This window comes from Ciconia boyciana, chromosome 4, assembly GCF_034638445.1.
Source record: "Ciconia boyciana chromosome 4, ASM3463844v1, whole genome shotgun sequence".
Lineage (NCBI taxonomy): Eukaryota > Metazoa > Chordata > Aves > Ciconiiformes > Ciconiidae > Ciconia > Ciconia boyciana.
The window spans coordinates 48,009,363-48,026,202 of record NC_132937.1 but is presented as its reverse complement, the minus strand read 5'-3'; the positions used below and the strand labels follow the sequence as shown (position 1 = coordinate 48,026,202).

General features: G+C 38.0%; 1 protein-coding gene across 7 annotated transcripts in view; it reads right to left on the bottom strand.

The window, feature by feature from the left end:
• The window catches only part of JAK2 (Janus kinase 2), a 94,358-nt gene that overhangs the window by 42,467 nt on the left and 35,051 nt on the right, over nucleotides 1-16,840 (bottom strand). For 6 of the 7 annotated variants that reach the window (XM_072858722.1, XM_072858726.1, XM_072858725.1 and 3 more), the window contains 2 exons: nucleotides 10,784-10,928; nucleotides 6,391-6,641 (listed from right to left, as the gene is read on the bottom strand). In XM_072858722.1, the coding sequence (XP_072714823.1) occupies nucleotides 6,391-6,610 (220 nt within the window). In that variant the 5' untranslated portion in view covers nucleotides 6,611-6,641; nucleotides 10,784-10,928. Of the gene's footprint in view, nucleotides 1-6,390; nucleotides 6,642-9,517; nucleotides 9,608-10,783; nucleotides 10,929-16,840 lie in introns of all 7 variants that reach the window. The other variant, XM_072858729.1, reaches the window with a different exon arrangement.

The following is a 16,840-nucleotide window of genomic DNA, read 5'->3' as shown; positions in this document are numbered from 1 at the left end:
TTGGGTGTGGATTTTCAGGAAAGGCTAGCACTTAAGAATAAAACCAAAACAGATGCCACTCCCCTTCTCCCCCTCAAAAAAACCAAATGAAAAACCCCCCAAACCCCATAATGGGCAGTTATAATCAATGATAACTCTGAGCCATGTGAATTCTGGAAATTCAGCATGTTAAGGATAAATCTGCTTAAAATTTTCTAGCTACTAACAAAGAATCTCCTCCGAACCACAGAAGCAAAGAGGTACTACAGATCACAATCATCACATTATGCAACACAGTCACTCCCTTGAAAATGCTGAATTGACTGCAGACACTGTCAGTGCTTAGTCACATTAAATGTTTTCAAACAGTGTTTTTACTTTGGTATAATTAAAAATTCTCTGCTATCTGCTGGCTTTACAAGGAGGCACTGGCTGTTTTCAAGGAAAGTACCATGCAGCTTCCAATCTATATGCAAATCAGATGGGTGAGAATTAAAAGGTTCCTAGGTGGAGTTTCAGCATATCAACATTAAAAAAACAAAAGCAAAACCACAGAATCCAACAAATTCAAGGTCTTTTGTTAACTGCTAGCTGCCTGTAACTGAGCAACCCAGTCAGGAATATCAAACTGGTTCCCTCTTGGGATTCTAGTTCCATTAAAAAGTTGAGATTTCAGGGTTTAATGATCCTAACAGAAGAGGAGGGGGGAAATCAGAACAAAAGCCTGTCAGAATGTAGGTAAATAAAGTCAGATACATCCTACAGAAATGTAGGGTTCATATACACCAGGGGGACAAGCCATGGCAGAAATGCAAGATGCTGAACAAAACTATGCCCCTTGGTTGACTTTGCCAAAACATTTTTCAGTGTGCCATTTAAACGTTACAGTCACATTTAAAGTCACTAGCTCTGCATACTTTACTACTAATTTATTAAGATTTTCAAGAACATGGCACGAATTTATTTGGCTAACACTAAAGCTATGCTTTGCTTATAATTGTAACTGTTTTAACTGTGATTTACAAACTCATTTGCCTAGTGTAATGTAAAAATATCTTCGCTTTGTTAACTTTAATTCAGTAATGATCTGGATTATACATACAAGTGATGCATGTATTTTTTTTACTTATATTATTCAGCCGATGGAATAAATCAACAAATTTTTAGTTTAAAAATCAAAATAAAATTATTTTTCCATGTAATAGTGGTCTTGTGTATAATGTATTATTCTGGTAAGTTACAGTATACAATCCACAGTTGGTTTTCCTTTTTTTTTTTTTTTTTAATTACTTTATCTGACAATAAAAACTCTTAAATCCACTTACAAGAGACTGGGTGTATCTTATTGCAAAATTATTGGTATAGTGTAGTTACACTAATATAGTATATAAAACATCCTTCTTTCTGCATACAAATAAATACATCCAAGATTCAAATTCAAAGACTTCAGATGTTCCCAGTAGTCTGTATCTGATTTACCTACACCACAACAAAATTCAGTTCATGTTATTTTCAACTACACCTGCTAATTTTTAAACACAGATTTCTAGACTTTTTTCATAATTTACACTTTGAGTAAAACAAAAATTATAAATAAAGTTTATAGTTATTCTGTAAACAATCACATTTATTTATTCTGTAAAGTCTCACATCAAGCTTGCATTATCACTCTCTCACATCAACGCCAGTGGCTTTCCTGAATCATTACTACTACTTGTAATAAATGGCCTTTACTGCTTGATATTTTTATAAACTGAATGTAAACACATTAAAAACAGCTTAAAAGAGATATTTCGTTTAAGATTATTTGAAAGAGAGGAGAAAATGAAAGGGTTTAAGATAATGAGTTGGGAAAACAAGTCTCTGATACTAAATTTAGAAGACACATCTAACACAATGATTCTGTAACCTCTAGAACAATTTCTCCGTCATATTTCATTTCCAGCATCAGTTAGTTCCTCTAATACCACTTTCTCTCTTAGGCTGGGAGCAATGACTTTCCTTGTTTTTGGTGTAACATTTATAATTTTTTACATGGCAATTAACATACTAGTTAACATTCAAGAGCTGAACCACAACACTGACTAGTCAATTTAAGCCTTATTTCAAGACACTTCATTTTTTCCTGCATTTCTGGTTAGATCTTCAGTTTCATGTTCAGACAGTTTTCCATACAAAAAAAAGAATCTACAGAAAGTTTCATATTTATTGTATTTTTCCAAAAATGGAAAGTCATTTTTAAATAAAGTAAGAAAAGGCTTAGCTTCTGCACGGATGCCTCAAACTAGCATGCAACTACAAAATAATACTTAGACTAATATTTATATATAGCCAACACATGCCACGTACAACAGATCTAAAGTCAAGTCAGCACAGACTGGAAAACCTTCAATTGTTTGAACTGTGTAAAAGGCACATAACAAGACTGTCTCTGTGACTGCTGACGTTTGCCTAGATCCAATCCTGCTTGCGACCAATAACAAACAGTCATACTTTGATGTAACCAGCTCTGCTATCAAGTGATGTAACAATTGCTCAGATCACAGAGAAAGTTCATTAACAACTACCAAGTTTGTTATATTTTGCACATGCCTACTACCTGAACCAGTCTCTTCTTTATGAAGTATTCTGATTCATAGCTAACTCCCGAAAGACGAGCCTTGCCAACATAAACATTATTTGACTGTACAGGCTTTGCAGACCTACATGTTCTGCTGTACAACCACAAAATCTCCTAGAAAAAGCAGAAACTAATAAGAAGTGGTACCTCATGATGTAAGCACTAATAACTGTTATGAAAGAGAACAAAAACCTGCAGCCATCTCAGCCTTTTCCACCAATTTAGGAAGAAATGAAGTTACAAATTCATTTGAGAAAAAGGTTGTACAATACTGCCACAGTAGCTGCCAGGCAGAAACCACTCTTCAGAGGACTTTGTCTACCTCAGCTCTATGAGGATAAAGGCTCAACATGATAAAACATTTTATTTATACAAGTAAGTGTAAATCACTACTGATATACTTTAGAAATCTAGTGAAGAATGCTGAAACAATAGAGACAAATATAAAACCAACTTAATAAGGAGTACTATTCATACAAAATTATTTTTAAAACAGTCAAGTATAAAAGGATGCATCCAGGAGCTAGGTACTAGCCATACCAGCAAAACAGAAACTCGTTCTCCAGAAAGCTAGAAGCCTTGAGAAGGATTGGTGAGGTCTCACAAAACAAGCAATAGAGTATGAAGTCTTCAGATGACACCACAGGAAACAAGACTAATTGGATTTGTGGATTATCAGGAACTGGATTTTGTATGTTTGTCATGTGGGTGAGAAGAATATCATACATGGCTGAGGCTGCACATTTTCCTGGGAAACTGGACATAGTGCAGATGACAGCCAAAAAATTAAAAGTTACGACATTCAAGCTAAAGAAATCAATCAATTTAAGTTTTATCAAAAAGAAGACCTAAAGATAACTTGATTATGGCACATGAATATCTCCCTAGGGTTGGTGATGGGGAAAGGTGAAGAAAAACATGACTTGAACAAACATCTGAAAACTGAAGCAAGGAAAATTCAAACAAGAGAAAAAGGAAGAAAAAAGTGGACAGACCAGCAGTAACAGTAGAAAGGGCTAATCAAACTACCAAGGCAGTTACTATTCCAGTGAATTCAGACTAGGTAGGGAGATTTCCTGGAAGGTGAGCTTTAACTAAGTGACTCATTAGAAGGGTAACTGAAAAATTTGGGGTTTGATATCTCCCCCCCACCCCACCCCGAGATGACTTGCTATTCCTCTATTACATAAAAATAAATCTAGTCAGATAGGAAGCAAAGGAAGCAAGGCACCTGATGTCATGGTTGATGATACAGTATATTCTTTCAAAGACCACGTTATTCTGAACATACTGAATTTGATGGATGTAAGCCCTCAGTTTAATATTCTTGCAAGTTAGTACATGAACATCTAAGTTAAACAATTAAGCATTTTTTTCCACCACTATCTAGTAAAATTGTTCTCTATTTCACTCCCTCAGCAATACCCTCAGTGGCTACAACAGTATTTATTTCCATTAAAAAAATTATTTAACTATCGCCTAATGTAAAAATTCAATACCACTTTAACACTCAGAGAGTGAAGAACCACCCCACCCCCGCCTTATACACCTGTAGATGCTGTACCTGAGGGTCTGAACTAAGCTGACAAACCTAACAGAGGCAAAACTGAATCCCAAAAAACATGGGCACCAGTGCTAAGAAATCTATCCTTATCACAGAAATTCGTATGGGTGTATTTTTTAAAGTGGGGAGACAATACATTTTTTTTTCTTCAACTGGAGGAAAGAGACTACAGAACCTTAGGGACACAGTCGAAGATACCTGGAAGATCTTGATTTGAGTCACCATCAAAAAGATACCTTAACTTTGAGAACACTCCTAGGTCCATTTGTCAAACTCAGACCTACAATGTCATTAGAGCAGCGGAATCTCATACAGCTGAAACTCTGCAAACCTCTAAATACCATACTACTTCCTCATGGTCTCCCAGAATGAATCCTAGGCAGTGATTCTGCTGAACTCGTTTGTGCTTATCTGCCTAAAACTCTCATATTACATGAGGAGCAACTCTACAAACTCAGATCTTAGTCAGACTCTGCCATGCCTAAGGAACTCCAAGGAACAATGGGGGTTAAACCCAGAAAAATCTTTGTGAAACTAGCATATACAACCAAATTACCAACTCACAGCATGCAACTCAGTCAGTACAAAACATTTAACAGCACAGAAAAAACTGACACACCCCCAAAAGGTAAAGTCATTAAAACCGTACTTAAAAACAGTATAGCAATCAAAAGACAAAATCATAAAAGTATAAGATATTTGGAGATAATAAAATGTACAGTCAGAGCCAGCAGCTTCATATTTGTGACCTACTGGAAAAGAAAGATTTGGAATTAGGAGCCTTTCTTTTAAATTCATTTGCACCTGAAATGTGGCACCTGGAAAGCTAAAAGACAAATCCATCCTTGTACCACTGACAGCCCAAAAGAAGATATGGAGATACTCTGTGTACATGTGCATTGTGTGCACATGTGCACGAGGAACAAAAAGTCAGTCAGTTTAATATCCGAAGTTCATTGGAATTAATTTTTTTTTTATTCACAAATTCAACCTACTTTTGCAATGAAAGAAAGACGCATGCACAAAATGCATGCTTCAGTTATTTTACTACAGGTTTCACCACCTGTTCATGTTAAACTCTGGGTAAACGTAACAATTCAAAGGTGTTCTTCAATATAAACATGTTTTATTTATTTATTTCAAATATACTACCCCTGTCATTTACTCACTTTATTTCCTAAACAATTACAAAAAGCACTAACAACACACACACAAGCAGTCATGTTATATCTAATAGAACAGTTTCCATCTGCAAAGCGATTAAGCATTTATAATATACAATTGTCCTGGTTTCAGCTGAGATAGAGTTAATTTTCTTTATAGTGGCTGGTATGGGGCTATGTTTTGGATTTGTGCTGAAAACAGTGTTGTTAATACAGAGATGTTTTAGTTGTTGCTGCACTAGTCAAGGACTTTTCAGCTTCCCATGCTCTGCCAGGTGCACAAGAAGCTGGGAGGGGACACAGCCAGGACAGTTGATCCAAACTGACCAAAGGGCTATTCCATACCATATGGCGTCATGCTCAGTATATAAAGCTGGGGAAGAAGAAGGAAGGGGGGGATGTTTGGAATGATGGCATTTGCCTTCCCAAGTAACCATCACGTGTGAGGGAGCCCTGCTTTCCTGGAGATGGCTGAACACCTGCCTGCCCATGGGAAGGAGTGAATGAATTCCTTGCTTTGCTTTGCTTGCGTGCGCAGCTTTTGCTTTCCCTATTAAACTGTTTCTATCTCAACCCTTGAGTTTTCTTACTTTTGCTCTTCCGATTCTCTCCCCCATCCCGCTGCGGGGGGAGTGAGCAAGCGGCTGCGTGGTGCTTAGTTGCTGGCTGGGGCTAAACCACGACAACAATATACGCATAAATTCCAGGACCAATCCATTTTGCAGGGTTGTGTCAGAGTGTAATTCAAGCTACTTCCAGCTCCTGCTGTGATTTAACTATCCAAACTATATCTCAGCTCAATGAAAGAAGAATTCCAGGTAAAGGATAGTATATCCTCAAATTATTTGAAAAAAGATAGCAATCACCCTATTATAATCTCAGTTTCACAACCATTCCAACAGGAACAGTTTCAGAGCCTGGTGCTGATTACTTCTGAAAGAACAGAGAGATTAGCATTTCAGTTAAAACGCCACCATTCTGATGAGCTCTGGATTATTAAAAACTTTCTTGCATTACGTTGAATTTCAATCATTCATTAGGAAAACCGTTACGTATATACTTACCACAGGCTTTACAGGCAACAGTGCAGATCTCTTCTGCAACATATTCTCCAGCTGGAAATTGAAGGTAATCTCCTCCTGTCTTCCCAGGAGAATGATAAAGGTACACTTGAAGCAATGGTTCTGTCTGCTTGGGTGCACTGGTATTCCCATGGATGTCACCATTCTGGTGGACAGTAGAAGTTGCTGTATCTTCCATATTTGTCATTGTAAGACAGGCCATTGTTTGTTTTGGTTCTGTTCAGAGCATTTGCCTAAAAGAAATGTAAGGAGTACTTCTTGACTAACTGTATTTGGTTTTGCTTGTAATACTCCTATTTAATGATAGCACTGTTCTGATTTAAAAAAAACATTAACAGCTGAGGACAAGGGAATGGCTTAGAAGGTTTATCAAAAGTTGAGTTTCTCTTTGATTTACTGTATAGCCCTAGTCTGAAAAAAGACAGACACTATGAGAGGAAAAACCAAGATATTAATTGGGAGTGCAACTAGAGGATTTATTAACTCTCACTGGATTTTACAGTGTGTGCTCACCTCTCCAATTGAAACACGCTAGTTAAATCTGAAAGCCAAAATAATCCCTTTAATGACATCTGTACAACTCATTATAATCCCAGTTTAAACGCAAAGATTGCACTGAGAACTTAGAAACAAGTAGCTAGGTCACAAACTGGCACTGATGAAGAGAAGGGTAGGAATAGCACCATTCAGCTGAGTTTTAGTCTTAAACAGACACTGAAAAAGAAAACGTGCTAATTGAGGTGAGACTCTAGTAAGCAGACTTGTTTTGTGTCTACAAATGGAAGGACTTCCAAGACCTCCTTTCAGAATAATCATTTAAGTCTATTCATAAGGAACTCAAGCTAAATAAATGTAATCAAAGAAAAAAAGAGACTAATAACTCAATATATAATGACATGTATATTTGATAATGCAAAAAGAAACAAGTTTAAAAAAAAAAGTGAGATTGACAGCATATTCCAAAAGCCAGTCAAAGAATGTCTTTGCTCTTCTGTGACTCCATCCTAATTTTAATCGGTATAACCCATGCTTATGATAAAAGCTTTGACCACAGTCTATAAGGCTTGCTTTTATTAAAAGTGATTCCAAATAACTACCACCTATAATTCAGCATTTCATATTATGAAAATGCAGAATAGGTCTAAACAAGCCACTAGCTATAAAGATTTGATTTTTTAGAATTATAGAATGGTTTGGGATGCAATAAAGTCTCCCCGGGGCCTTCTTTTCTCCAGGCTGAACCACCCCAACTCTCTCAGCCTTTCTTTGTAGGAGAAGTGTTCCAGCCCTCTGATCATTTTTGTGGGCCTCCTCTGGACCCGCTCTAACCGGTCCATGTCTTCCTTGTGCTGGGGAGCCCACAGCTGGACACAGTACTCCAGGTGGGGTCTCACAAGAGTAGAGTAGAGGGGGAGAATGACATCCCTTTACCTGCTGGCCACACTTCTTTTTATATGATACAATTTGCTTTCTAGCACACATTGGCAATTCATGTCTCATTTTTCATCCACTAATATCCCCAAGTCCTTCTCTGCAGGGCAGCTCTCAATCCATTCACCCCCCAGCCTGTACTGATACTGAGGATTGCTCCAACCCAGGTGCAGGACCTTGCACTTGGCCTTGTTGAACTTCATCAGGTTCACATGGGCCCACTCCTCAAGCCTGTCAAGGTCCCTCTGGATGGCATCCCTTCCCTCAAGCCCATCAGCTGCACTACTCAGCTTGGTGTCATCCCCAAACTTGCTGAGGGTGCACTCAATCCCACTGTATGTCATTGACACAGATATTGAACACAAAAACCTTACTGTTTAACTTCAAAATGTTTATTGTTTTGCATAGGCAGATGGGTGTTACATTCTTAAAGGACAATTTTCAACAGCTTTTGTTTATATTGAAGTACATTGCTTTATCATAAAGGAGCTGTTTGGAACATGATTTTTTTCAATTTTCTGCTCCTAACTGGGAGCAGAACTAACTCCTACTAACTCCTACAATTACTGAGGAAAGGATGAGTGTATGATTATACGTTTATGTGGGCTAAAGATGACTTGTGCTGCAGAAATGGATCACAACAGTTAAGTCAGCAGAAAAAAAGACTAAACACCTTAAAGTAGGAAAACATTAACTTCATGAGCTATATGATAGACAAAAATATTCCATTACATATACAGGAAGATAAAACTATGCTACCATGATGGTAATTCTGGGGGGAAGAAAAAAAAACAAAAAAGACACCATCACCAAGGCAAAAGTGCATAATTTTATTTCCCAAACTAAGCAATACAAAAAGCCACCACATCACTAGGAAACATCATATTTAAAAGATTTCTTACTACCTCTGCCAACAATATTCAAAATGTCATGTTTGTGCTCTACCGCTTGCTTATATGAAACATTCACAACCTTAATCTCCAGAAGAAGCCTTCTTTAATTACCACAGTAATTTTTCTAAAACACTCTAAAATTAACTCTCTGTTTAATACAAACCTTCACTTGAACTGGCAGATCCTTTCATCTTGGTCACTTGGTGTTAGGTCTATGCAACACTGAATGGAAATATTGTTTATAGATCTAACTGAAAACCTGGCCAATTTCAAGAGAGAACTAAACAGACGTGCTTTCGCCTAGCTCTTCTTCATAAAATTTGTGTATTTACAAACACATTTGCCATTTCAAAAAAACTTCATCATTCCCTCCTTGTTTCTATACAAAAAGCTCCATAAACCAAGAAGGGAACCTTGTTTAATCATACCTAAGAATGTGAAGTATCAAGAAAGTGCAGTAAAAAATGCAAAGTAAACACTGTAACAGAATACTCTACCTACTCTGCTCCTTTTGTTGCATTAATTTCAAAGTTTCCATGCGACAATGTGAAAAATCTCCAGAGATACTATTTGTATATTTGTGTCATCACTTCAATTTAAATAATTTTCAAGTTTGTCTTTTATGTTGAAGTGCTGATGAAACAGGTGAAAGCAAAAAATATTCCTAAATCAGTTTTTTCAGTGAAAAATAGAAAACATTTTCTTGGCCTTTGTCCTACATGTCAACCAGTTCTATGGACACAGCTTCACATGTGCAGTAATTGAAACACATGGTCACTACTCACCAGTGGTGTGAGAGAGATCATTAACAAAACTGCTTTCACCTGTATTTCTTAGCAGAGAAGTCTTCAGTTGGACACATTTGGTTTTGCCTTCTTTCCAGAGACCATTGCACCAGCACAACAGAAACATTAAACATGGCAAAAAAATTTAATTGCTGTTCATCCAGAATATTTAAAATATGATCTATTGCTCTGACCATTGTAAAAGTTGAGCAATTTGAGACTAAGTATACTGGGAGACATTAATCTACCTGTTTGCAGAACATATTTGAGTATCGTTTTCTGGAGTATACAGAACAGATTTGTTATCATACTGTAATTGAAAAGAATTTCTGGGTTTCTGTAAAGAATGTAAAAGTTCGTGTAAAGAATTCCCATAGCTGTATAAAAGCATTTAATATACCCAGAATGGGACTTTTGTAGGTAAGTTATTCACACTACCACAGAGGTATTTGTTTGCCAAAAAAGAGCTATGTGCCAGGTCCACACACATTTGAAAGTGGATCTCTGACATAATCAAGACTCAGTGAAAGTGAAAAACAGCCTGTCCATTTATACATGTAACAAGAATGTGTAGCAAAATCTGCACAGAATATAAACATCTTGATTTGGAGATCAAAGCTACTAACCATAAATGATCTGATTCTGGTACTGATGAACAGAGGATTTGATCCAATAGGATTATTTTAATGTTCCTAATCTGGATAATATTTCAAGTTGCAGCTTCTAAAGGATGAGATTAATCATTCCCCATATTGCTCTAACCACAAGCACCAGCATCTACAATGCAACATGTTTGCATGCAATACTCTGTACCTCCAATGCACCTATAATTGAGGATTGATTTTATCAGCCACACTGGGCTGCACTAATTCATATGGCTCTTTTTACATCAACCAGGAAGAAATTCATTAATGAGATTGAAAACCACCACTTATGCAAGAAATTTAATTAAAATGTGGAGGACATACAAAATCCTCATGATTTAATAATATGCAGCATTCATAGCCCCATTCAGAACAGTATTTTTTTCTTCTAATGGACAATTTGAGCTATGGGCTCTACCAGTTTTGTGAAATCTAAACTTTCTTCTTGAAAATAATCCTCCTCCACCTTCAGTTTATGTCTTGTCTTTTTTTTTTTTGCGCACGTTTCTAGGGAAACCTCCAGGGCTATGATCTTAAGCCATACCACTTCAAACATACAACACTGAAGGTTCAAAAATCAGAGCATTCTCTCACTACAGATAAATCCCCAACTGCTAATTACCTTTTATCACTTGAGAAATCTCTGTATGAAACATGAGAGTGATGAAGCCCTTTAAATAAGAACATCACAAGTCACCCACTTGCTGCTGATATCCACAGGAGGTCAGACAAAGCAGGCACACAAGCAGTGGTGGAACATAATGTATCTGCAATAAAAACACACTTGATATTAAAAAAAAGGTAATGGCTGTGAACAATACATAATGCATCATTATTTAAGAATTCACATCTGTGTTTAGCTTCTGATAGAGTGATCCACTCCTACCTCATTTGCCCAAATTCCTGTCTTCTTTGACAAGAACTTTAAATTTAGATTTTTTTAAAATACAAAGTTTTTTTAAAAAAATTTTTAAAATACATATTTTTGGTACTATCAGAGACTGCTCCTCAGTTCTAGCAAGAAACAGGTGTATGAAATAGACACCTGACTTGAAATATAATTACCAAATTTTTTTTTTGCACTCACCATTTTTTTCTTTTCTGTGAATACAGCATCAGTTTAAGAACTTATCAATGGCATTACATGAAGAAAAAAGATACGAAAAAGGGAAAGTAATTACAAAGAGAGTTCACTTCATGTAGTAACACTCCCTGTAGCTGGAACAATGAATTCTACTTGAAAACTGACAACAGCCACCCATTTCAATTCAAGTGGAAGTTAACACAAAGTGTCTTGTAGCAGGAAGGACAAGGGCACACCCATCCTTGCTGTCTTTGCACAACATTTCTGTGGTTGCAAGAAAGACCATTTGAAAGCACTTAAACACAACTGCAGCTTCCTGCACCAGTGAAAAAATGATAATTTCCCTGTTGTGACTCTCCCAACATAGGAAAGGGCCTGACAGAGAAGCAAAACTGAATTTTAAAACTGAATAGAGGGGAAAAAATACAATGGAAGTTCCAAAGGGACAGAATTTAGAATGGGAGAACTCTGCACGTTTTATATTTGATGATTCTTCAGACAGAAATCTCCCTGGACAGGAGAGAAGAGAAGGTAATCAACACCCATTTCCTCAGCACCATATGCTGTGTGTACTGAGTCTATCATCAATACCCTAAGAAAAGGAACCCATGCCAATGAGCAGTAAATTCAGCTTCTCTTGCCACAGAAGTCAGACTGTTATGACAATGATTAGCGTTTCTCCCCTTGCAATACTGGCTTTAGAGATAAGCAGTTTTGCCTTGTTTGGACAGCTGTGTATTTTGCATGCACCTCCAGGGATTCTCCTTCAAATGTTGTCTAGCCAGCCAATTAAGATCTGATCCAAAGTCCAGTACAGTCAATGCAAGTTTTCCAGACCTGTATTACAGTGCCGGAGGGGGGTGAGGGAGGGTTGTCTGGGGCAGAGCAGTCAGTCTATCACTGACCTACTGAACATGCATTCCATGCACACTGATCTGAGGGCACCGGCTTCAAACAAGCACAGAACCACCACCTGCTCATGCAGGTTTCAGACCAAGGGGCATTGCTGGGTATTCTAAATTATTTTCCATTTTAAAAGTACTGTTCCATGCTCAGAACTGACTTGCATTCATCATTCCCAGTCAGGCTCTTGACTTTGAGCAAAACTGCATGAAGATTTACCTGACTGTAGTTAACTGTGTAGTTCTTCCATAAACTCCAGATCAATTGCATAACATCATTAGCTATATGACACAGCTGCTGATGAACTGATGGGACATACCAGGTTAAGCTAAGAACTCAAGCCACTTCTACTCTCTGCCTAGCAGAGCCCAGTAGACTAAGGATTGCAACATTTTGAATAAGCTCAGTGACACTGCAGCTTGCATTTCAAATGCAAAAATCAGATAGAGCAGCCTACTATCAAGTCTATCCTCCTTCACATGACAAACAGAAAAATGATTGCTTGCTTATGAAAGCACAGCTGAACAGTCTCATGGTGGTTACAGTAACATATTTGTCTATAGTGCGCTCTCTCTCTCCTTTCTTTTTTTTTTAAGAGAGACTCAACCACTTTTTCTTCTGCACACGTTTACAGCCATACCTATTTATAGGATCTGCATCAAGACCTTATAAAACTATTCAGTTTACATACTTTCAGGCTGAGTAAGTCTCATCTGACCCAACTTGTTCTTTTAGCAGTGGAGTTGCAAAGAATGTTACCTACATTCCTGGCTGTACCAGCCTGACAGTGCACCATCTTGCCAGCGACCTAGCTCCCCCATTTCCTCTTTCCCTCCCATTTGTTCAAGTCTACACCAGCTTACATTTCTAGCAGCTGCAAGGATTTAAATGCCCAATTCCAAAATGAACTTAGTGTCTAATGGAATTCAGTCAGAATAAATGAGTCCACCACCTCCAAGTTGCCATTAGCTGCAAAGAACACAATACAGAATTTGTTATGCAGAGAAGGCTCTACAACCTGGAACAGTCACTTCTCAGCAAGCCTCCAGAATTCCTATAAATACAATTAGTTTTTATTGTGCCTGTGTCACTGAGTACCTTGAATACTCAATTTACTAGCAAGAGAAGAGAAAGATCAAAATAGTATTTTCTATTGACAAGTAAGGCCTTGAAGACATAGGTTGTCTCCCAACAACTCAATATGTTTATTGCCAGAAGACTAGGACATCTTATGTAAACTGAAGATGACAAAAATGTGCAGACTTTCCATCTGCTTATACACCCAGAGAATCATAGAATTATAGAATCATTAAGGTTGCAAGAGAACTCTAAGATCACCCCATCAACCCAACACCTCCATGCCTACTAAACCACGTCCCAAAGTGCCACATCTACATGGTTTTTTGAAATCCTCCAGGGATGGTGACTCCACCGCTTCACTGGGCAGCCTGGTCCAATGCTTGACAACGGTTTCAGTGAAGAAATTTTTCCTAATATCCAATCTAAACCTCTCCTGACACAACTTGAGGCCATTCCTCTCGTCCTATCACTAGTTACTTGGGAGAAGAGACCAACACCCACCTCACTACAACCTCCTTTCAGGTAGTTGTAAGAGAGCAATAAGGTCTCCCCTCAGCCTCCTTTTCTCCAGGCTAAACAACCCCAGTTCCCTCAGCCACCCCTCATCAGACTTGTGCTCTAGACCCGTCACCAGCTTCGTTGCCCTTCTCTGGACATGCTCCAGCACCTCAATGTCCTTCTTGTAGTGAGGGGCCCAAAACTGAACACAGTATTCGAGGTGTGGCCTCACCAGTGCCGAGTACAGGGGGACGATCACTTCCCTACTCCTGCTGGCCACACTATTCCTGATACAAGCCAGGGTTCTGTTGGCTTTCTTGGCCTCCTGGGCACACTGCTGGCTCATATTCAGCCAGCTGTTGACCAACACCCCCAGGTCCTTCTCTGCTGGGCAGCTTTCCAGCCACTCTTCCCCAAGCCTGTAGCGTTGCATGGGCTTGTTGTGACCCAAGTGCAGGACCCAACACTTGGCCTTGTTGAACCTCATACAATTGGCCTGGGCCCATGGATCCAGCCTGTCCAGATCCCTCTGCAGAGCCTTCCTACCCTCAAGCAGATCAACATTCCTGCCCAGTTTGGTGTCATCTGCAAACTTACTGAGGGCACACTCAATCCCCTCATCCAGATCATTGATAAAGATATTAAACAAGACTGGCCTCAATACTGAGCCCTGGGGAACACCGCTTGTGACCAGCCGCCAGCTGGATTTAACTCCGTTCACCACAACTTTCTGGGCTTGGCCATCCAGCCAGTTTTTTACCCAGCAAAGAGTACACCCACCTAAGCCATGAGCCACCAGCTTTCCTAGGAGAATGCTGTGGGAGACAGTGTCAAAGGCTTTACTAAAGCCTTTACATCCTTCTTTCAAGGAATTTGAATGAACATTGTAAACATCAATCACAAAAGCCTTCCCAAGTAATGGTAGGTAAGTGGTTGAGATTGTAGGTAAGAGACTAGAAAAGTGCTAAAAGGTCTTATATTAGTCAGTAGTAATGGGAGAACATCAGTAAGTTTCAAAGAGTATTATGTGTCCTGTTACAAGATGACCAAAATAAATTTTTTACCTCTAAAACCAACATTAGACTAAGAAGAAAAGTCAGTCAGTTTCCCACTTCTAATTGTTTTGGTTAGTTTGTTTGGTTTACACTTAATATGTATATTTAATATTTAATTATAGTCTTCACAGTTCAGTTTGAACATACAGACAAATGGAGCACAACTAAACTTTCTCATAACATGTATCCAACATGGCCTGTTATGCTGTGAAAACTTTAAAATCTTAAAGAGACAACAACAGTATTCATATTCTGCATATAACATGCAGTATTTGTTGCATATCTGGTCTGATTTGCTTTGTGTATGCAGGTTTGTTTTGGTGGGTTTTTTTTAAACACGAAAGTATACTAAATTCAGGGAACATACACTACAAATGCATACGCTACTTTGACAGACAATGAAGTACTGTATTTTTAAAACATCAGCATTTGCAGAAATGCCACTGCTCCTTAATGGACCAACAAGAGATTCTGAAGTCTTCTGAAGATTCTGGTCAGTCAGAATACACTACATCAGCTAGTATTTCACAAAAAATTAACAGCAACAGATTCACATCTTTCCACCACGTATTCACCAGAAAACATTTTTCTGAGTAACTTTATCGAAGTACTCAACAATACCTTTGAAAATACTACGCAATCTGGAAAATCTGAGAACTTTTTCCATTGCGTAGATAACAGATGCCAACTTTACACAAAGTTAATCTGTGCTTTAAATGCATCATCTTCTGCATTAAGAAAACTCTGTTGTCTTTTCCCAGGTAATATTTGTTCTGACTTTAAAAACAGCTTTTGCAAAAATATAAAATATTGTCTTAAAACATATTTAAAGATGTTTTGTAGAGAAAGAGTATGTCTTCAGTTTTTACAGTCTTTTTCTAACATGCTCTGCCTATTGTGGGATCTAAAAGTTGTTCTGTCACAAGGTAAAGCCACTGACACAAGAAAACAACTGCTCATACAATGAACAACTGCAGAAACTTAAGTGACTCCAAAGGAATTTTCCTGCTTCATCAGCTGTACATTAGTATCACACAAGGATTTTTAATATATCAAAATTTGAATGCACATGGTAACAAGCAGATACAGAAGGAAGATAACAGATTAACATATCAATAACGGAACATATGCTAAAAAAGTGGAGAAGCAAAGATAACATTTGCTTACAGTTTTCACTTGGCAAACCACTGCCTGTATCAGCAATTCAGCAAGAGTCCATGAACTTTTGCACAAGGAAAGACTAATGATCCTGGCCTGATCCACTTGCATGACACACAGTGGATAGAAGCAGTTAGTATGAGGATTTCAGTCTTTTCATTCTGATTAGGAATAGAAAAAAGGGATTACTAAATTCTTCACAACAGAATGAAGCCCCTGCTCTAGAGCTTATCCCAGGAAGAAAGCTACCTGGGAGTTCTGTTGGAAAAGCAGAACAAACAATACGTCCTAGAAGCCTCAGCATCACAGTAACCTGCCAAGTAGGTGAGTTACCAGAAAAGCAATCCAAAGACCTGTGCACAGGCAACAGCTCTACTTAGGTTCCATCAGAACTTTGGCAAAAGTCAGGCAGTATCTGCAAAACATTTCAATTTCACCATGCTGATAAATTTCAGCAAAAGATTATTTCATCAGAAAATTTCCAAGCAATTCACATGGTTGCCCAATTGTTTTGGCAAAGATTATCTCCCAAGACAGTAGCATCTGAGGATCCTTAGTCCATTCAGAGCCACGATTATCTGCACAGCTTTATATGCACAGAGGACATACGAAAAGTAACCACAATAGGTCAAAGACCTTTTGCATGTAGTATGTGAAAAATGTCACCAATTTCCCATTATTCCCTTACACATATCTCTCAAATTCTTCTGAAGTGATGCAATAAAAGATGACAACAGCAGAATTAGGACTAAGTGATATTTTCACAAATACGCCAATATCATGCTAGACTTTGTTTCGTGAACTGCACTGAAAACTGAATTCTGTTTAATAGCTCAGATTATGAAATAAGGGTTAATTAGTAGAGCATAGCTCTTCCTTAACTGATTCTTTGACTTCTTTC